The 20,899-nt window shown below is 48.2% G+C and overlaps 1 protein-coding gene across 1 annotated transcript; it reads right to left on the bottom strand.

Moving 5' to 3' along the window:
* Nucleotides 1-1,177: 1,177 nt before the first annotated feature.
* Nucleotides 1,178-20,899, bottom strand: CPNE9 (copine family member 9). The gene is made up of 20 exons (XM_052636057.1): nucleotides 20,801-20,899; nucleotides 20,242-20,282; nucleotides 20,056-20,102; nucleotides 19,857-19,960; nucleotides 19,382-19,418; nucleotides 18,813-18,889; nucleotides 15,153-15,216; nucleotides 14,935-15,038; nucleotides 14,636-14,740; nucleotides 12,883-12,924; nucleotides 12,488-12,563; nucleotides 12,326-12,379; nucleotides 11,822-11,883; nucleotides 11,063-11,109; nucleotides 9,719-9,900; nucleotides 9,351-9,478; nucleotides 4,836-4,938; nucleotides 4,097-4,154; nucleotides 3,655-3,728; nucleotides 1,178-1,532 (listed from the first exon to the last, which is right to left on the bottom strand). Exons 1-20 carry the CDS (start codon nucleotides 20,866-20,868, stop codon nucleotides 1,347-1,349), a joined length of 1,659 nt encoding a protein of 552 aa, XP_052492017.1. The 5' UTR covers nucleotides 20,869-20,899; the 3' UTR covers nucleotides 1,178-1,346.

Genomic DNA, 20,899 nt, shown 5'->3' with positions numbered 1-20,899 from the left:
TGACTGGGTCACTTATAGCCATGTGAACTTGGGCAATTCGTTAAATTCTTCCTACCTCGTATTACTTATTTGTAAAGCTGAGCTGGACAACTCTATTATCAGTTTTGGTGGGCTTTTGAGAACTTGGGTGCCAAGAAGAGTCTACTTGTAAAACAGTACTTGTTGCTTAGCCTGTCCAGTTTTGCCATCAATGGGGAGCGTGAAAGGGTCTGCCAGGGTTCTGGGGCAAAGCCTAAAACATCTGGAAACTTCTAATTTATCTTAGTATAAACTTTGCATTTGACCCACTATAAAGTATATGTTTTCATATATACAATGTCTTCCCCTAAACATCCTAATAAAATTGACACTCCAGGAAGAGGTTTGCTGGTTAACATCTTGGCATCTGGAGCCAAACTGTTGGGTTCTGTTCAATAAGTGACTTAACCTCTCTGAGCCTCAGATTCTTCATGTGCAAAAGATAAAACAGTGCTTATCTCACAGGATTGCTGTGAGGATTAAATAGGATGATGCATGTAAATTACTTATCAATGTCAGATATGTAGTGAATACTCAAAAGAAAAAAAAAAGGGACTTCCCTGGTGGCTCAGATGGTAAAGCGTCTGTCTACAGTGCGGGAGACCTGGGTTCGACCCCTGGGTCAGGAATATCCTCTGGAGAAGGAAATGGCAACCTACTCCAGTACTCTTGCCTGGAAAATCCCATGGACAGAGGAGCATAGTAGGCTACAGTCCATGGGGTCGCAAAGAGTCGGACACTACCGAGTGACTTCACTTCACTTCACTCAAAGAAAATATCAGCTTTTAAAATTATCCTCACTCAAAAAAATTTGAACTAGACAGATTAGAGCAGATTTATACAGAATCATCTTAAAGCTGACCCCTTTTGAGGTCAAGAATCCCTTTTAGAATCTGATAAAAGCTATAGGCCTCTCCTCAGGAAAAATGTACACACATGAAGATTCACTTGTTTCTTAAAGTATTTGAAGAATATCTGAAGAAGGGTTAGATGGATGTGTGTTAGGTTGGGGATGATCCCTAGCTGAAGCTGTCCTTGCTCCATCTTTTTCTTCGTGTGTCCCAGACCCTGGGCGTCCCAGCCTCCCTCCCCAAGACCCATGAGACAGAAGTGGAGTAAAGATCAGCTTTATTATCAGCAAGAAGGCAGGGAGGTGGTGACAGTGCCAGGCCCTTCTGTGGGTGATGGGGCAGAGGGCTCAACCAGCCAATACTGATCCTCCAAGCTGCCCTCCCAATGAAGTCCAAGGTTCCAGGTGCCTCTGATTTTGAGCAGAAGCAATGGGTGGGCAGGCGGGCAGACTGCTGGGCATTGGTTAGGTGGGCTATTCAGGGATGCTTTGGAGCTGGCATTGGGCTGGGGGTGGCAGGGGGTGGCGGGCGAGGCTGGATGTCTCTGGTGCGCATATAGGACAGTAGCTGCTCTGGGATCTCCGCCAGCACATCCTTGGCAAGTCGGGCCATGCTCAGCACCTGGTTCCCCGACCGGTCGACATAGTCTCGGAATGGGACGAACTGTGACAGGCACGATCAGATGTGGGTGGCCAGGAGAGAGAGGACTGGGGAGGGTGGCCGGACGGAGGCTTCCTCTTTGACCCCTAATATCTCTAAGTATCACTCTCTTTCCCACCTTATCTAGAGTAAATTTCTACATTTGCTTTCTCCCCACCCACTTTTTTTTCCACCTTCTATTCACCCTCAAACCACTCTAATCTGGCTTCATGCAGTCTACTGAAACTGCTCTTGCTAATGAAGTCAACAGCACCATGTTCCCCAATCAGTCTAGCAGGCAATGATTGTCAGGCATCTTGCTGACTCCCCTTGAGCTTTCCATTACATTTCACCATGATCTTCCTGAACACTTCCCACTCTTGACACATTACATTCTTCTAGATTTTCTCTACCTTTCTGGATGCCTCCTTGCACCAACCCCAATGCTCTAAGTCTGCCTAATCCCTAAATCTAATGCCTTTTCTTTCTCAATTCTCTTCCTGGATGATTTCATACACTTTCAACACATTTACAAACTGTTCCCTGGATTAAGATGTACAAACTTAATATAGACAAAATAAATAAGCAACAAGGATAAACTGTATAACAGGGTATTGTAACTTTTATCTTGTAATAACTTTAAATGGAGTATAAACTAAAAGCACTGAATCACTATTCTGCATACCTGAAATTAACACTGTATTGTAAATCGACTGTACTTCAATTTAAAAAAAAAAACACAACCCTGTTCCCTGATAACTCCTACATTTATACATCCATCCCTACCTTCTTTTCTGTAAGGCCCAGAGTCACAACTTGGTTGCCTGTATCACATCCCCTTTCGTTCGTCTTAGATAACTCAAGTCCAATGTGTTTACAGCTGAATTCTAGGCTTTTCTGCCAAATCTGCCCCTCCTCCAGCCTTTCCTTTCCCAGCAAGTGAGACTATCACTCACCAGGGGCTCAGTCTAGGAAACTAAGAATCATTCTTGAAGCCACCCTGACTCCCTATCACCATTTAATCAAGTAGTCAATTCTCATACATTTTTTCTTAAATTGTCTTTTGAACCTGTTTCTCCTCTCCATCCTCACCGCTCCTATTCCCATCCAAATCCCTGGACTACTTCGAAGGCTTCCTCTCTAACAGAGCTCCCTGCCTTCTCCCTCGTCCTGCTGCAGTCTGCACTCCTGCAGCCTCTCTGCATGTCTCAAAATGCGAGACTGACCATCTCACTTCTCTGTCTAAAATCCTTCAAGAGCTTTCTAATAATCTTAGAACAAAGACCCAAACTTCACCATGACTGGCAGGGCCTTGCCTTCCTCTTCCACTCACTGCTGTGATGCTGCCACCTGGGCCTCTTGCCTTCTCCATGATTGGGCCAGCTATTTTGAACCTAAGGGCCTTCTCACCTGCTGCTTCTCTGCCTGTTATGCTTATACCTTGCTTTAGATTTCAGTTCCAATGTCATTTCCTCATAGTAGCCTTCTCTGACAATCCTGCCTAATCAGATCCCAGTTACAGACTCTCACTGTGGCGTTTACTGTCCCTCTGGAGCACTTAGCACAATCTAATGAACTGTGCCATTATTATTGGCAGCCTCCACTAGAGGGCAGGTGCCTTGGGGATCTCTTACACTATGAATCCACCATGGCTGCAGCAACCTGCCTGTTTCTCAAAAAGAATTTGTTGAATGAATGTAGGAAGGCTGAAAGAGTGAAGGGAAGAAAGGTAAGTGATTAAGAAGGCAGTAAAGGGACTTCCCTGGTGATCCAGTGGTTAAGAATCGACCTGCCAATGCAGGGGACACAGGTTCAATCCCTGGTCCAGGAAGATCCCACATGCCCTGAGGCACCTAAGACCTTGCGTCACAACTACTGAGCCCACAGTCTAGAGGCCACGGGTCACAGAGCCCGGCCTCCAGAACGAGAGAAGCTCACACACCTCAACTAGAGAGTAGCCTCCACTCGCATAAATTTGAGAAAGCCCCACATGCAGCAATGAAGACCCAGCAGAGCCAATAGGTAAATAAAATTGGAAAAAAATAAAAGGAAGGCAGTAAAGGGGAATGGCTGCTAACTTAGCCCCTCCTTCCCACCATGCCTTTGACACCATGACTTCCTTTTGACCTCATGACATCAGGTCTACCTGAACGATGTCGCGCTCGGCATAGCGTCCCCGAGAGGACACGCGCACATCATCACCGTCCAGCTCTTCCATAGCTGCAGAAAAGACACCCCTCAGCTGATTGGCCTTTCCCACAACAAGCCATGCTGCCCTCTGCCTCTTCGCTCCCCTTTGGAGTCATCAAGAGACTGGTTGTATCAAAGTCTACAAATATTAGGCATTGTAATGGAGTTATTATTATTCCCTCCCATGCATTCCATCATCCTAGGAAGCCCAGGAGGGAAGTATTTGTATCAACAACCTCAGTTATAATGAGGAAATGGTTCAGAGAAGGTCTGACTTGGCCAAGGTCTGACACAGGCATCCATCTTATCTTCTCTATGAGATAGGCCTGGGTTCCTAGATCCTTCTCTGTTTTCCCCAGTTCTTGGTCCCACTCATGAAAACTCCCCATCTTACTCACCTTCAAACATGGCTGGTCCCACACCGACAATAATGATAGACATGGGCAGTGATGAGGCCTGTGAGGGGAAAGAGGGTAAATGGTTGGGGTGAGCAGCCATAGCAAGGGAAGTGACTGTTGGGGGACAATTCTCTCTGTGTATAATATTTCGGCACATCTTCCAAGCAGAGGCACTGATTTCTCTTTGTGCCGGACTAACTTTTCAAGTATGTCTGCATATGTAACAGCCTTGAAAGATACAGGGCCTTCCTATACAGCAAAGGGCAGGTTTGTTTACTGTCTGGTACGATAAAATGTCTCATGCTGGAACAAAGGGCAGGCATGCTTACTGCCCATGATAAAAGGCTCAGGTTTTCTACACTCAGGGTTTGTGTTCTATAATACAACCCACTGGTCATCTGGCCCTTGGCACATTATCTTCTGGGAAGTGGGACTTAGTGAATCAGAGCCAATGCTGATAGTTGAGCTGTTGCTATTGCTGGGAATAGTGGCATGTGGAATCTCAATTCCTCGACCAGGGATTGAACTCATGCCCCCTGCGGTGGAAGTGTTGAGTCTTAACCACTGGACTATCAGGGAAGTCCCACACACCTTTGCTTTTGATCCAGAAATCTTGTGTCCACTGCAAGCATCCATGAAATTGGCAGCCTGACTTGTTAGCTTGCATGTAGGGCAAAATCTCAACCCCTGGACAGTTATTAACAGTGACCTCTTCCTGCCAAACCCTCCTCAGACTTACACTGACAATGGCCTCCTTTGTCTGTGTCATGTCAGAGATGACCCCATCAGTGATGATGAGCAGAACATAGTACTGGGAACCATCAGAGATCTTGGCTGCAGCCCTGGGGAAGAAGCTAAGATCAGAATTCAGCTGAAAGCCCAGAGAGTCCAAAGGAATGTCTATCCCTAAAACTTCCACAGCCGGCCCTGTAAGCAGAGGACAAGCACTGGGGCTTCGGAAGCTCATGCTTCTTCCCCAGAGCTGGCTGCCTGCCCCTCCTACCGTCCCTCCAGTGACACTCACAGAGCATTTACTATGGTAGCTACTGTGTTAGGCATTGTGAGAAAGCAACAGTCCCCCCAGTCCTCTTGAGAGTGGACACTGAACCAAGAATCACAGAAATAGCTATAGGATAGCATTTGTGAGGAGAGCATCTAAGGGATCGTGACTTGGCCCAGGTCAATGAAGACTTCTTTAAGGAAACAATGTTTGAGGATGAAGGAGAAGAGGAGGGAGAGGAGGCTAAGTGAAGGGGAGGGGGAGGTCATTCCAGACAGAAGGAACAGCGTGGACAAAGTCCCTGTAATGAGACCGGAGGAAATCTACCCTGTCTGGAGACCAGAAAGTGAGGGGAGCAGCATGGACCATATGATCAAAATGGGGTGGGGCCCAGATCACCCAGGACTTTGTTGGCCCTAGAATGATCTTGGTGTTTATACAAGAACAAGACCAAAGACTGAAGGCCTTCTTTCTCCCATCTCTCACCCATTTCTCCTCCTCCCTTCTCCCTTCTGCTCATCACATCCCATTGCCTAGGCTTCTGGGTCCTCAGCCAGTCTTAACAGCTGCTCCCAGAGTCTTTTTCCTTCTCTCACTGCCAGTCTTTGACTCCCAAGATTTTTTGATCTGAAATGAGTTCAGAAGTCATTGAGTCCAGTCCCCTTATTTTATACATAAGAGAAACAAGACCTCAGACAGCACAAAGGCCATGGCAGACTTGGTCTCTTGACTTCCAGTCTCAAACCCTGTGAGGATTGGAAAGGATGGAGCTGTACTATCCAGTAAGGCAGTCCCCAGGTCCTATGGAAATTTATATAAATTAAGTTAAATAAAGTTATCTCAGTTCTTTGTTCACCCTAGCAACACTCCAGGTGCTCACTATCTGTATGTGGCTGGGAGCTACCATACAGGATATCACAAGATACAGAACATCTCCATCATTGCATCCATCACTGCAGAGAGTTCTATCGGACAATGCTGATATCTAAGCTTGATATAAAAAATCCAGAGGAAAGCACAGTGAGAGTGGAGAATTCGAACAGCTACAGTTGATTTTGCCCAGGGCCCAGGGTGGGAGTGGGCCATGATCCTCCCTAGCAGCCTTTGCTCTTTTCTGGCTGCAGCCTCTTCATAGGCTTGGGCTGGCACTGTTTCCTGTCACTCACTCATTCTGCATATAATCACTGCACACCTGCTGTGGGTCAGGCACCAAGTTTGGTGCTGAGCCTGCAGCAGAGAATCGGATGTTGTCCTGGGGGGGAGATGGATGCTTACAGCACGACGATGCAGTGAGGCGAGGGCTTTGAGGACATGACATCTAACCTAAGACCTGAAAACTGAGTAGGAGTTAGCCAGGAGGAGCTGGAGGTAGAGGTGGGGTCGGGGGAGGACAGGAGGGTAAAGGGAAGATGATCCAGAGAGAAGGAATGGCACGTGCAAACCAAGAGAGAGCGTGTTCTAGGAGATGCAGGTAGGACTACAGAAGAGAGAGGAGGTCAGAGCAACGGGTAAGGGCCTCTTCAGAAAGGGATTTGTGAGCAGGAGCATTGAGGGGTGTGGAAGGGTTTGGGGACTTGGGAGGCACATCGTGGCTCCCTGCAGAAGCCTGGCACTCCCAAGGCCATTTAGACCTGGAGCTGGGTTACAGGCTGGGGAAAGCCAGTCTGCGCCCCACTTGGCTGTGGGGTGGCAGACAACGAAGAGGCATCTGTGGTCATCAGAATCATGGCTGCACACTTGACATACGTGATCTGATTGAATCCTCACTACCATTCTATGAGGTGAGCACATTTGTTATTCCAAAGTGAAGTTTACAGGTGTGAGTAACAACATTCCAAAGGGGTGGTGAAGCTGGGGCCCCAGTCCACACTTGACTAAGCCTAAAGCCTGAGCTCTTGATGCCTCTAGGCTTCATTCTCGCCTGCTCTTTGGCCTCCTCCATGCACGGTGCACATTCTGATCTAGGTGTACGGTTCACTGTCTACCGAGCTTGCCCCTTCATGCCTCTGTGCTCTTCACGTGCAGTTCCTGCTGCCAGGCCTGCTCTGCACATCTTCCTCTGATAAAAGTCCAGTTCGCCCTCTGCACCCAGCCAAGCAGTCAGGTCCCTCCACAACTAGGCTGTCTTGGGTCTCTTGGATGCCACCCACCAAGATGGATTGTCTGCCCTTCATGAGTCCTTACACCCATGAGTGTACCAACATGTATGCCAAGGGGAACCCAAGGTCACAGGATACTTGAAGCACCCATTACACTATATGGTCTGGTGGATAAAGCTAGATGACTCTAAGTATACTTAAAACACACCTCCCCACGCCTTAAATTATAGCAAATACGGACACAATGTCAGAAGCATGTAAAATTTGCATGAATTGTTAAGATAAAATATGGGGATTTCAAAGACATTTTCAGGTTGGCTGCTTTCAACTGGGCCCCCAGTTTCCCCTAGGGGAAGCAGTTGTTTGCCTTTGCCAACAGGCGACTTGCTGGAAAAGTTTGGGAAGCTCTGGCCTGTAGAAGGTAATGATTTATTTATATTTCTGTCTCCTGCGCCAAGGTGGGAGATCTCAAAGGCAGAGACTAGATCTGATTCATCTGAGTCTCCAGTGTCCCAGCAGATATCTGAGCACACGCAGATGCCCTTTGAATAGTAATAGTGATAATAGTAACAGTAATAGCTTACACCCATAGCACTTACCATGTGGCAGGCACTGTTCTATGTGCTTGATGAATATTAAGTTAGTCCTCACAACAGCCCTATGATGTAGCTACTATTATCCTCATTTACAGTTGAGGAAACAGACACAGAGAGGTTAAGAGTCTTGCCCAAAGTGACACAGCTGTAAGTAGTAGATTGGGTGTATTAACTTAGTCTAGCTCTACAGCCCACATTCATGCTACATTTTGCTTTATGGAATGTTCATCGAATCAGGAAATGAATGAGTGAACCAGCTAATTTGCCCAAGATAATATTTAAGTCTGTTTAATATCAATAACAAAAGAAAATCTGTTCAGGTTCCATTATGAAGTGAAAAGATCAGTAGTGAAATGTTACATCAAATTTGACTGCCATTATGGCTACATAAGGAAAAGATAATCATTAACTATATATATTATATATATATGTGTATTATATATATATGTATCTTCACATTCTCATGGGCCATTTTCTGGGTCATTTCTTATTTAATTTCTTCATCCTTAAAATTTCAACAGCAATGTTACATTATTTTTGTAATTAAAGAAACTATTATCTCATGATGAATTAGAAGATAAACTAATCTTTATTAGAGGAAAAGGGAGTCTCTGGATATATATATCTCCCTGAAATCCTTCCACTTTTATTATTGTTTGTTTGTTTCATCTTTTTACTTTCAAGTTTTCTGAGGTATTTTGTTTTACATGGGTCTCTTCTATTTAGCATATAGTATGTATGTGAAAGTCACTCAGTTGTGGCCAGCTGTTTGCAACCCCATGGACTCTATAGTCCATGGAATTCTCCAGGCCGGAATACTGGAGTGGGTAGCATTTCCCTTCTCCAGGGGATCTTCCTGACCCAAGAATCAAACCGAGGTCTCAGGTGGATTCTTTACCAACTGAGCTATCAGGGAAGCCCTTAGCATATAGTAGAATTATTACTTTTTATCCAATCAGAGAAACTTTTTAATAGGTGAATTTATCCAACTTAAGTTCATTGACGTATGTTTGGTTTTAGTTCAGTCATTTTATTTTATTTGCATTAAAAATCATTTGATATGTAAGTTAGATTTTCTTTGCTTTGTGTTTTTATTCTGAAAATTTGGAGTTACTCTTCTGTTTTTAGAAGTTACTCTTCCATTGTTAATCTACAACTTGAGCTCATTTTAATCTACCATGAGCACTGACTATGGGCCAGACACTGTGCTAAGTATTCTTGAAGTTAAGTTGCTTCAGGTCAGATGAGGTTAGTGAGTGGTGGACCGAGGGGTCACTCCCAGGTTTGATGCCAAAGCTTGTTCCTTATCCACTGTTCTATAGGTCCTTCTCTCTTCCTCAGACTTGAGGCCTGGTTTGTTGTTCCCAGAAAGTAGGGTTGGGGCAGTTCACTGACACTCTTTCTACCTTAGAATAAGGCCTGATGTAACCTCTTTATACCAGAGCTTGGCCAACACTGAAACCTTCAACCTCTCCCCAAAGCCTAAATTCACTATCCTTGGGAAGTCAGTCCCTTATCTGGTCCCCTTAATTTCCCCCAGGTGCATCCAGTTTCCTTACCTGGCCACCTGGTTGATGACAGGGGCGAAGTAGGTGGGCCCGTAGAGCTGCACTGTGCGCAGGCTTTGGAAGTAGCTCTCCAGCACACCCTCAATGCCCGCGCAGTTGGGGTCCTCATCATTGTTGTTCTGTCAGGGAAGATGCCCTGCTGGACTGATCCCAGCTCACTCTTGCCTTTCTCCACTGCTCTCTTTCATACACCCCTCCAGACTCCAGCCCAGCTCCCCTCCTTGCTCTGCCACTCTCCCCTAGATCCTGCTCTTCTGCATGTCCTTGACCCTTAGAAGAAAACCTAAGTAGAAGAATTTTGTCCACTTGGGTGGGCCAGATTCCAGAGTGTGGGGTCTAGGCTCTGGCCCATACCGTACCAGGGGGAACTGGTGGGAGATCCGTCCCTCTGGAGGGAGCTTGGCACCAAAGCCATAAGCTGGGAAGAGCTTGTCACTGTCGTAGTCCTGGATGATTTCTCCCACTGCCTTGAGGGCCATGGCATAGGCGCTGAGCTGATAAGGACTCATGTAGTGCAGGGAGGTGGGCTGCAGGGGATTCCCTGTAGGGAAACAGGAGCCCCACCTCAGGGTCAGTTGATGATCTGTCTGCTCACCTGCCTGTCTTTGTGTGCATCTATGTGCTGCCTATCCATTCATCCACTCTTAACCCATGCTGTTGTTGGTGTTTTGTCTCTAAGTCGTGTCTGACTCTTTCATGACCCCATGGACTGTAGCCCGCCAGGCTCCTCTGTCCATGGAATTCTCCAGGGAAGAACAATGGAGTGGGTCACCATTCTCTTCTCCAGTGGATCTTCCCAACCCAGGGATCGAACCCAGGTCACCTGTATTGGCAGGCAGATTCTTTACCACTGAGCCCCCAGAGAAGCCTCTTTACCCATGTATTCCTTTTTATTTTACTGAGTCATCCAAATGTTCATTTTCAAACTATCCGTGTACCCACCCCTATATCTATCCATCAGTTCATCCACCTGCTCATACATCTACTCACCCTTCCACTGGCCATAAATCCATCTACCTATTCATCTCTATCCATCTGCTTCTCCATCCTCTTATCCAGCTAGCCACCCACCTGTGCATCCAGCCAGCCAGCCTGCCATCTATCTACTTGCTCATCTGCCATTTCCCTTTCTTTCCCATCTGTCCATATAACCACATTCTTTTGTCCATCTACTCATTCATCCATCCCTCTCTGTCCATTCCATTCATTCACCTGTCTGTCTGTCCTCATATGGATCCATCCACCTCTCCACTCATCTATTTCCCCAATTGAAACACCTGTCCATTTGCCCACCCACATGCCAGTTCATGCATCCACCTCTTCAGCCTATTGTACTCACTCAGACCCATTTGTCCACTCTATTCATCTAGCTACCCACACAGTTATTCACTCATTTACATATTCATCTGTTAGTATACTTCTGTTCCCTCCCATCCATTCATTTACTCATCCACTTCTCAAGCTATCTAGAGCTATTTATCCTTTTGATTTTTTTTTTTGATCCATTTACCCACTTACCTTTCTGTACTCTCTCCCACCATTACCCTCACAACACTCCTGCCCCAGTATTAGCCTGACTGGGCCTTGCCTTAAGCCTGGGCTTCCTGGATCGGTTAACTTTTATTCCCAGGTTTTAATTCAGGCCCATCCCTAATGACTTCTTTAGAATCCCTCCACACCCTGTTCCCCCATCCATGCCTCACCATTGGAAGCTGTGAAGTCAATGGCTACTGTGAAGTTCAACTGTGTCCTGTTGGGGAAATAGATGGATTGAGAAATGAGGGACTAATACTTACTATACCAGGATTTCTCAAACACTTGTATGCATCTGAATCACCTGGGAATTGTGTTAAAAAGCAAATTATGATCTGGATGGTCTGGGTGGAGCCTGAGATTCTACATTTCTAACAAAATCCCAAGTGAGGCAGATGCTGCTGGCCCATGGAACACACTTTGGGGAGTGTGTTCCCACATGCCCCATTCATCCCTAAATGCCTACCTCATGACATAATATGCATAATTTAACCCTTACTATAGTCCTGAAGTAGCAATTAACATCTCCATTTTACATTAAAATCAAGTTTAGAGAAGAAAAGTACCTTACTGAGGTCTGCTTGCATCCACTAAACCAAAGAGAATGTCCCCTACAGCCTGCTTATCTTTTCCTTCTCTCTTGGCCTCTCCCTCTTGCCTCGCCATATCTTCTGTCGGGGCTCCAGTAAGGCTACGGGAGACCACTGGTCTGTCATCTCCCCAGGGGGGCTGGAAGCTAGGGCTGAAAGGCAGCCCTATGGAGAGAACTACGGTGGACAGCACCCTGTACTTTATAGTCTGCCAAGTGTTTTCAAGTTTGTTTTCACGATCTCATCAGATCCTGACCATTAATGAGGAGTAAAACTGAGGCTCAGAACTGGGAGAAACTCATTGCTGGACTTTTAGTCCGGAGCTTGGCTTTGACTCACCCTCCCTTGATGTAATCGACAAAAGTGAATTCAGAGTCCACAGAAAAGGAGAGCAGCGTCACCTGTGGGACAGAAGAGGCAGCCCTGCTACTTGGGAAGGACGGTTGGGCTAGAGAAAGGGAAAGAGGCACTCGACTCCAGCCCCTGACCCACCCTGTCCAATTTCTGAAAGGGCAAAGGGGGAAGCCATCAGAAACATACTTGGATTTCCAAAAGTATATTAAATCATGAAATAACCCCCCCCCCACCTCACCGCCGCAGAAAAACCTGCAAAAGATTAGAGATCAAACAAATTTTCTTAGGTGAGAGGAAAAACAAGAAAAAAAAAAAACAAAACAAAAGGAAAACTGAAATGGTGCCACCTTGTATCCAACATCACTATGTGCAAGTAGTCTGCACCCATAGCTCTCCCACACCCTCACCGGGTGGTCATGCTGTGTGTCCCCATTCTGGGGACAGAAACAGAAGGATCTACAGAGGGCCAGAGCTCTCGGGAGTACTCACAGTTCCCGAGTTGACATATTTCTTCTTCTTACATTTCTTCCGAGGGTTAAGTACCTGAGTGAAGTAAGGTAGTGGTGACGGTGGGACATAGAGGAAGGGAAGCACGGGCTGAGCACACCTGGAGTGGAGGCCTGGGAAACCTGGGTGGGGCTGAGCTCTCACCTCATACACTGTGAACTGGTTCTGGGCCTTGCTCAGCTCTCGGTAGCTGGTGGTGAACTCACCGATGAAGTCGTGGCTGCAACGAGGCCAGGGGCAGGTAAGCGACTGCTGCTGGCTTGCAGCCACCCCTGAAACCAGTCTTTTATCCTCACTATCCCCTGCCCCTACTTGGTCTGCCAGGCACCGGGCCTTGGGTCAGAAGAGAGACCAACCTAAGAGGAAAAGAAGGGAAGAGATGGTGTCCCAGAGAGACAACTGAGGGGGCCAGTTGTGTTCAAGGTCCTGGCATCTGTCGTCACCCTCTCTGGCTCCCAAGGCTACTCTGGGGCTCCTGGTGAGTGTGCTACATATTTCAGGGAACTGTTTGGCTTAATTCTAGGAGAGGGCAGTGCTACCTTCCATCCCGGTCCCAGTCGTACACGTCAATCTTCACCGTTCTGAAATGTTGGAGATAAACATAGGCTAGGTTTGTAGGATAAATCTGAGACAACCCCACCCATCATAGTCAAGATGATCTTGCCTATACAGATCATCCTTCCATTCATCCGTTTGTCCTTCTATCAACCTTCCTCCCATCTGTCTTATCCATTCATCAGTCCATGAATGTACCCAACTATCTACTGACACTATCACTATTACTACTGCTGCTGCTCTTTATTACTATTCTTTACTACTGATTTTAAAAAAATACTTTGGCCATGCTGCATGGCTTGTGGGATCTTGTTTCCCTTACCAGGAACTGAACCCAGGCCCTCACCAGTGAAAATGCAGAGTCCTAACCACTGTACCACCAGGGAATTCCATTGCTTCCCTGACGGCTCGAAAGGTAAAGACCACATGTAATGCAGGAGATGTGGATCTGATCCCTGGGTCAGGAAGACCCCTTAGAGTAGGAGATGGCAACCCACTCCAGTATTCTTGTCTGAAAAATCCCACGGACACAGGAGCCTGGTTGGCTGTAGAGCAGAGGGTCACAGTCAGACACAACTATTCCAGGCATTGTTCCAGGCATAATACACACACACGTATTCCAGGCATTGTTCTCAGCACTTGCACCGACTGATTTAACAAGCACTCTATAAAGCAGTATTAATACTATTATTACTTTTGGATAAGGAAACTGAGGCCCCCAAAACCAGTAACTTGACTAAGGACCATAACAAGTAAATTGCTGAGCTGAGATTTAAACTCTGACATCCTGGTTCCAAAGACCATGTTCTTAACAGCTATGCCTAAGTCATCTCAAATGGCCACTGATCTATGTGGCAGTTCATTCAACCATCCATCCTGCCATCTAGTCACCCTTTTACCCATATAAACTTACCAATCAATTACTTATTAAACTCTATCACCCATATAACTATACATCCAGCCCTTCAATGACTCACTGATAGATACAAGCATCCATCTGTATCTCCACGCATCTACCCAACCAAACACTCAGCCATCTGGTATATGTCCATCTAATCATCCATTCGTCTACATAACCATCTACTTATGGGCCCACTTACCTACCTTCATACTGCCCACTTGTGAATTTATATGGTCAGCCTGTCCATCTGCTTTACACTCACCCATCCATTCCCTCTACCACCCGTTCATCTGTCTGTCTATTAATGTACCAGTCATTCCACCTGTTTATCCTCCTGCTTTTTCAGTCACCCATCTGCCTCTCCAAGCAACCTCCAATCTTTCATATACCCATCCAGCCTCTCAAGCATTTAGCCATCCATCCATTAATCCACCCATCATCTACCCATCCACTAATCCACCCAGCAGTCCACTCACTCATTCATCTGCTATCCATTCATCCATCCCACCCACCAGTCTTCTTATTCACCCATCAGCATACCCATCTATTCATTCCCAGTTTATCCATTCATCTGATTATCTATCCATGTATCTGCTCATTCACTTATTCATTTGCCCTTTCATACACTCATCCATCCACCCATCCATCTGTCCATCTACTTATTCATCCATGTGGCTATCCATATGCCTTCCCATGCACCCATATCCATGTCCAAAACTGTCTCACTGAGCAGGATCCTCCAACGCTTTTATGGCACTTCTACCTTCATTATTCAGCCCAAGAACCCCACTCTCACACCCTTGTCCCCTTACTCCTTAGCTTATATTGACGCAGACCTGTCATAGTCTCCATTGCACAAGGCCCGCACAGGGATGCTGAAGGGCTGCCATACAGGATTCAGTGTGTTTTTCACAACCTCTGTCTTGTGGCAGATGGTGAACCTGGAGAGGACAAGAGGACTGGATCCTGCCTTTGGGGTAGGACTGAGCCCAGAGACAGGGCCTGATATGCGTGGTTTAAGCACATATTGGGTGCTGCCTTAAGTGAATTCTGGGCTCAGGTCCTGATGGAGTCTAAGATGTCCCAGCCTAAGAGCCCTAATGGGCCCACAGCAATAGTGGGAGCAGTGACTCACGTGCCATCCTCATTGCTCCTGTAGAACACGAGGAAGGGGTCTGATTTCCCAAAGAAGTCCTTCTTGTCCAGCTTGTTTGCACACAGCTGCATGGTGGCAATATCCTGTGGATGAAGTTGGACTATTGACACTCGAATTGCCCCCAGACAGACAGCCCACTAAAGGGAGTTTGGGGAGAGAAGAGAGCCTCCTGGGTCTAGCATGTGGCCCTTACTGACCCGACAATTGCTAAGCTCCTCTGCAGTCAGCAATATGGTCCCACACTTCTTGCCTGGTACACCCCTGGAAGCAGAAAAAGCCTCTTTGTGAGGGGGGAGAGTAGGAAACAACGATTGGGGTGGCCAATCGGGGATTGGGTAGGCCAGGGGATTCAATCTGTCATTTACTGACTGTCCCAAGTGTTTCTGTCTCTGGTGGGGTAGGACCTGACTTGGACTGGGGAGGGTCTCTGGTCTGGAAGGAAGGGGTTTTAGCCTGTGCGGACATCTCATAATGGTAGCATGGGAAAGACAGGATTTAGAGTTCTTGGCAAGTTGTCTTCCCTTTCCTTGGGCCCTTGGTTTTCTCTTTATGTAATGGGAATCTTGTCTACCTCTTAGGGTTGTGAAAAGATCAGAATGAATGCATGGAATAAAAAGCAGTTGGTAAGCTTGGTAGATATGAAGGTGGTTCTGTTTCTCAAAGCAGACTCTGGTATATGCCAGGGATTGTTCCAGGTACAATTGGGCCAGTTGGCACCTTCCAGCTCTGCTAGACCCTGCCTTGAGGGAGTTTCCAGGGGCAGGTGGGATGCCCAGGCCAATAGGCAAGTAGAGCGTGATGTGATGCAGCAGTCCTGAATGAGGGGCAGCAGTTTCTACCCAGATCTGGGGCAGAACGACTGGCTTGTTAGGTCAAAGATGCTGTGCTTTCAGAAGGTTGTGAAGAGTGAGATCTAAAAGACCAGGGCAGCCTTATCCTCTTCTGATCCAAGAAGAGACACTTGCATATGCCTGGACACCCATCCCCAACTTGCTTTGGGTCTCCAAGCAGTCAGAGGCCTTGTGGATATGGGCCTGCCAACCCTAAACTCTGGGAGAGCCAAAGTGTGACAGAGAGGAAGCTAAGTTGGGAGTATTCTCAGTTCAACTTTTGATTCCAACTTGCCATGTGATGTTTGTCATCTTTAATATGAGAATTTGAACCATTTCATTGGCTTTTTTGATCTCTGACTCTCTGTGCTTTAAAAAGATAGCGAGTAATGAGTGCAGGGACTCCACCTGCATACCCAGAAGCGAGTCTCTGATGCTACTGCCTTCTCACTGCTCCTTCTCTCCTTAATTTTCTCCCTCATCTCCTCACCCAGTGTCAACTCCAGTCACTCTGGACTATAATAATCATTCCCTTCCAGCCTACTCCTTTCCCCTAGCCCTTCTCTCACTTCTGTCTACTTATTTGGCGGAACCACAGCCTGAGTTAAATCCAATTCTCTGCCTAACCCATACCACACCTGTGCAACTGGATATGGCCAGAGGAAAACCCACACTCAGGCTAATTGGCTTCATTTTAGATGTGTGACCACAAACCTCAAGAAGGTCCTTAATCATACTGTGCACTGAGTCCCTTCACTCTCCAGTGCTGGGTGTGAGATTTCACTTGTACTCCTCCTCCTCTCTCCTCAGCCCAAAAAGCCTCCTCCTCCGTCCTCACTCTCAGCCAATGACCTTGTTTCCTACTTCACTGACAAAGCTGAAGCAACCAGAAGACACTGTCCACAGACCCACCACACACCTACCCTGCCTCCAGATCTTCTCCCACACGAGGCCTTCCTACCGTTGCTATAAATGACTACCATGTGCCTATTTATCCCTCCCGTGTGCTACATTCCACACCCTCCCTCTTGCCTGTGCAGAGACATCGCTCCAGCAACTGTCCCCCCTTCTTTTTGATCATGCCATGAGGCATGTGGGATCTTAGTTCCCCGATCAGGGACCAAACCACACCCTCTGCACTGGACACATAGAGTCTTAACCACTGGACCACCAGGGAAGTTCTTTCCCTCTTGGTATTATGTCAGATTTTCAGATTCTACTAGATCATTCCCATCAGCATACAAATGTGATATAAATTTTTTCAGGTTAAAATATTACAAACCTCTTCTTGATCTCACTTCTCTCTCCAGCCACCCCTCCTTTTCTCTTCTCCTCTTTGCAGGAAAATTCCTTGAAAGATTCCTAATTGCCATTTCTCTCTTTCATTCTCTTCTAAATCTCCCAACCAGGCTATTATCCAAACCTCTTCTTCAAAACTGTGACAAGCAGAGTCCCCAGCGACTGACATCTTGCTAAACCCAATACCCAGGTCCAAACCCTCACCGTCCTCGACTGCAGCAGCATCTGACACGATCAGCCACTCTCTTGTCATTGCTGCATGTCTTTTGCTTCCAGGACAGCACCACCCACTCTCGGTTATCCCCCCATTTCATTAATGCTCCTTCTCAGTCTCCCTTCTTAGCTCCAACTCATGGAGTTTTGGTCTTTCGTCTTCTCTCTCTCTCCTCAGTCCCTTAGTGATCTCATCTAGTCTCGTGTCCTTGAAGAGCATGGAAGATTTATGTTTCTTATTGCCTATTTGACCCATCTACTTGTCTAATAAAAATTTATGAAATTCAGTACGTCATACTGAACTCCTCATTGACTTCCTCCCACAACTTACTCCTCCCTCACCTAAAAAAAAAATCATCTCTATGGCAACTCCATCTTTCCACTTGTTCAGGCCAAAGGCCTTGGTGCCATCCTTGACTCCTCTTATTCGCTCATGTCCATATTCAGTCTGACAGGAATCTGCTGCTCCATCTTCAGTTTATATCCAGAATCTAACTAATTCTCCCCTCCTTCACTGCTGGCACCATGGATTACTTCTACTTTAGCCCACCCAAGATGTAGTCTCAACCCAGCAGCAACCTTTGAAAGCAAGTTAGAGCATTCATCTGCTCAGAACCCTCCACTGACTCTCAACTCAGAGTAAAAACTAAAGTCCTCACAGTGGCTACCGGGCCCTAACCGTGAATCCACCGAGCTCACCTCCTCCTTTCTCCCTGCTGCTCACCCAGTTCCACCCACACTGGCCTCTGTGATGCTCTTTGAACACATCAGACTTCTGCACAGGCAGTTTCCTCTCCTGGAACATTCCTCCTCCAGATATCAGCACAGCTCACTCCCTTACTTTCTTCAGATTATTGCTCCGAAGTTACCTCTCCATGAGGCCTCCTCAACCCTTCTGTAGAATTCTGCAACACCCATCACCCTGCATTTCCGGTCACTCTAATTCTGTTCTACTTTCATTCCACAGCACTTCGTGTCTTCTAGCACATTATGTAATTTACTTATTTATTATTTCAGTTTTGTACTATTTCTCTCCCTCTTCTGTTACATAAGCTCCCTGAGGGCAGGAGCCTTTGTTTCGTTCACCACTGCAACCCAAGCCATTTGAACAGTGGCTTACATAGAGTATATGCCCAGTAGTGTTTGTGGAATGGATAAATCCTTGGTACCCAGCCCAGGGTATAGCATACAAAATGTACTAATAAATATTTAGTGAGTGAATGTAATGTAAATTCCAGAGAACTTGATTTAGTGAGGAAGACTTGGAAGTGAACCTTAAAGGTTGAATCAGATTCAGAAAAAGAGTGAGGACAGAGAATGAGAGAGAGAGGAGATATGTCAGGGCTGAGAGTGACTTGAGCAAAACCCTGAAAACTGAATTTTCCCAGGAGGTGATGGGAGCCATTGAAGGCACCTGACCAGGGGAATCCCAGCCTCCAAGGATACAGAGTCAGCTGCATCTTTAGGAGAATTCGGAGGCCCGCCCCCGCCCTTTCCCCTTCAGGTTCAGCTCACGTGAGGGGTCGCTCAACTCGGCTGCCCTGGCCTCCGATCACCTCTCCCAGGGCCAGGAACGCTTGGCCCAGGAAATCCTGCACAGGGATACAGAGTCAGCAAGGACAGGCGCGACTGGTGGTGCAGTCCCAGCCCAGCCCTGGTGATGCTGCTGCACTAACCACTGTGACTGGAGGCAGTGGAACCACCCAGCCAGGGCTTTAGAGGAGGGACGGGGTCCCCAGACAAGCCGCCCTTCTTGGTCCTGACATCTGGAGCCCTCTGCCTCTACCCTGCCAAGATACCATCCCACCCCTCACCTTTCACACACCACACACGCTGACCCCGCCCAGCCCCATTCAGCCTCACCTTCTGAGGGTCCCAGCAGCAGTCGAGAAGGAAGAGTAGCAGTGAGTAAGAGGCACAGGCGGGAAACCGAGGCAGGAACAGGAGAGGAGGGCAGGGAGGGCAGGTTCGGGGCAGAAGGTCGAGTCGGGTTTGAGGGGTAGGAGGGTTCTAAGGAGGGTCGTTTAACACACAGTGAGCGCCGCCTGTGTGCCCAGCCTGCCCGTGAGGGAACGGTCGCTCACCGGTTTGGAGATGTTGGTTTTCGAGTCGACGTTGTACCTGGGAAGAGAGTGGGACCAACATGGGGCGGGGATGGTGGGAGAGAGCCTGGAAAAGGGGTCCGATTTCGAGTCCAGGTTAAAATTGTGGGTGGAGGGTGGGGCAGTCTTGTACCGGAGTTCAACCTGGACCTCCTTTGGGCAGGAGTCGGGGTCAGAAGGAGTCTGACCTGGGCAAGGTCAAGTCCGGGGCCTGCTGGGGGTAGGGTCACCTCAGAGGTGGGACTTAGAAAGGGGCGGAGCCAATTAAGGAGAAGGGTTGTCAGCAGGACTAGGCCTGGGGAGTGGCCAACCTAGACTTGGGGGCGGCGCTAAGCCTAGAGAGGAGTCCTTCAAAGTGCCACTGAACTGGGCCTGGGGGTGGAGCCAAGTCGGGGGCCCGCTGGGGGGCGGATCCAGGTTGGGGGAGGTCCAAGCCAGGTTTCTGGGCGGGGCTCACACATCGAAGCGCAGATTTTGCTTTTCCTCAAAGAAGTAGTCGAGGACGAATTTGCGCACGAAGTCTGGGTTCAGTGTGTTGTCGATCACCTCGGTCCGTCCGAACTAAATGGGGAGTGGACAATCAGCACGGGGGCTGCTAAAGGGGGCAGGTGCTTCCCAGGTACGGCGGTGGACTGGGTGAGGGTTCCAGGACTTACCTCCCGCCACTCCTGGCTGGCCCGGCTCTGCGTGTAAAGCACCACCACTGCAGGCGGGAGCGGGGGCGGGGAGGGAAGGACATCAGGTCGGCCCGCCTCCCCCTCGCCGCCCCCCCGCGCCTCCCCTCGCCCCTCAGGTGCTCTCAGACCCCAAGTTCCCTCCCTCCCGACCCTGGTGCCGCCTACTGGGGTCGGACTTGGAGAAGGTGTCGAGGTCCAGCAGGTTGCTAGAGAAAGAGACAAACAGACGGACAGCGAGTGGATCATTCTGGAGCCCACTGCCGGTACCCTACCCAGAGGTGGGCACCTAGGGAGGCACGGGGTTCAGATCACACCTCCCTCCCCTGTAACTACACCCTCCTGGGGGCCCGCGTTATCAGCACCCTGGACAACACCGGAAATCTCAGCCCAAGAGCTGTTTCTCTGCGGACTGGACGCGTCCAGACTGCCTCCAAGGGCCCAGGAAAGAGGGTAACCCCCTAGAACTTTACCCTCCTGGGGCGCAGATCCTACTGGATCCCCGCGACCCATCCCTTCAAGCCGCAGGCTGAGCCCTCTTTTGTGGTTGGGGCTATTCAAGGAAACCCCCTCCCCGCGTCCGTTAGCAACTCCCCTGAGTCTGCATCCGCGATTTTCCCTGGCCCCGATGCTTCTTCTCCTGGGGTCTACCCCCCGCTTGCGCTGAGCCCCTGAGCTGGGTGGTGCTGGGGCAATGCCTAAGCCCTCCCCGGTACGGCCCGCTCACCGGCAGGACACGGTAATTTCAATCTTGGTGGCCGGGACGCTGCGCTCGGAGGCTCCGCTGAAAGACATGGCTGGTCGGGTGGCCGGAGCTGCGGGAGGC

Source organism: Budorcas taxicolor, chromosome 1, assembly GCF_023091745.1.
Source record: "Budorcas taxicolor isolate Tak-1 chromosome 1, Takin1.1, whole genome shotgun sequence".
Lineage (NCBI taxonomy): Eukaryota > Metazoa > Chordata > Mammalia > Artiodactyla > Bovidae > Budorcas > Budorcas taxicolor.
This window is presented reverse-complemented; position numbering and strand designations above follow the sequence as displayed.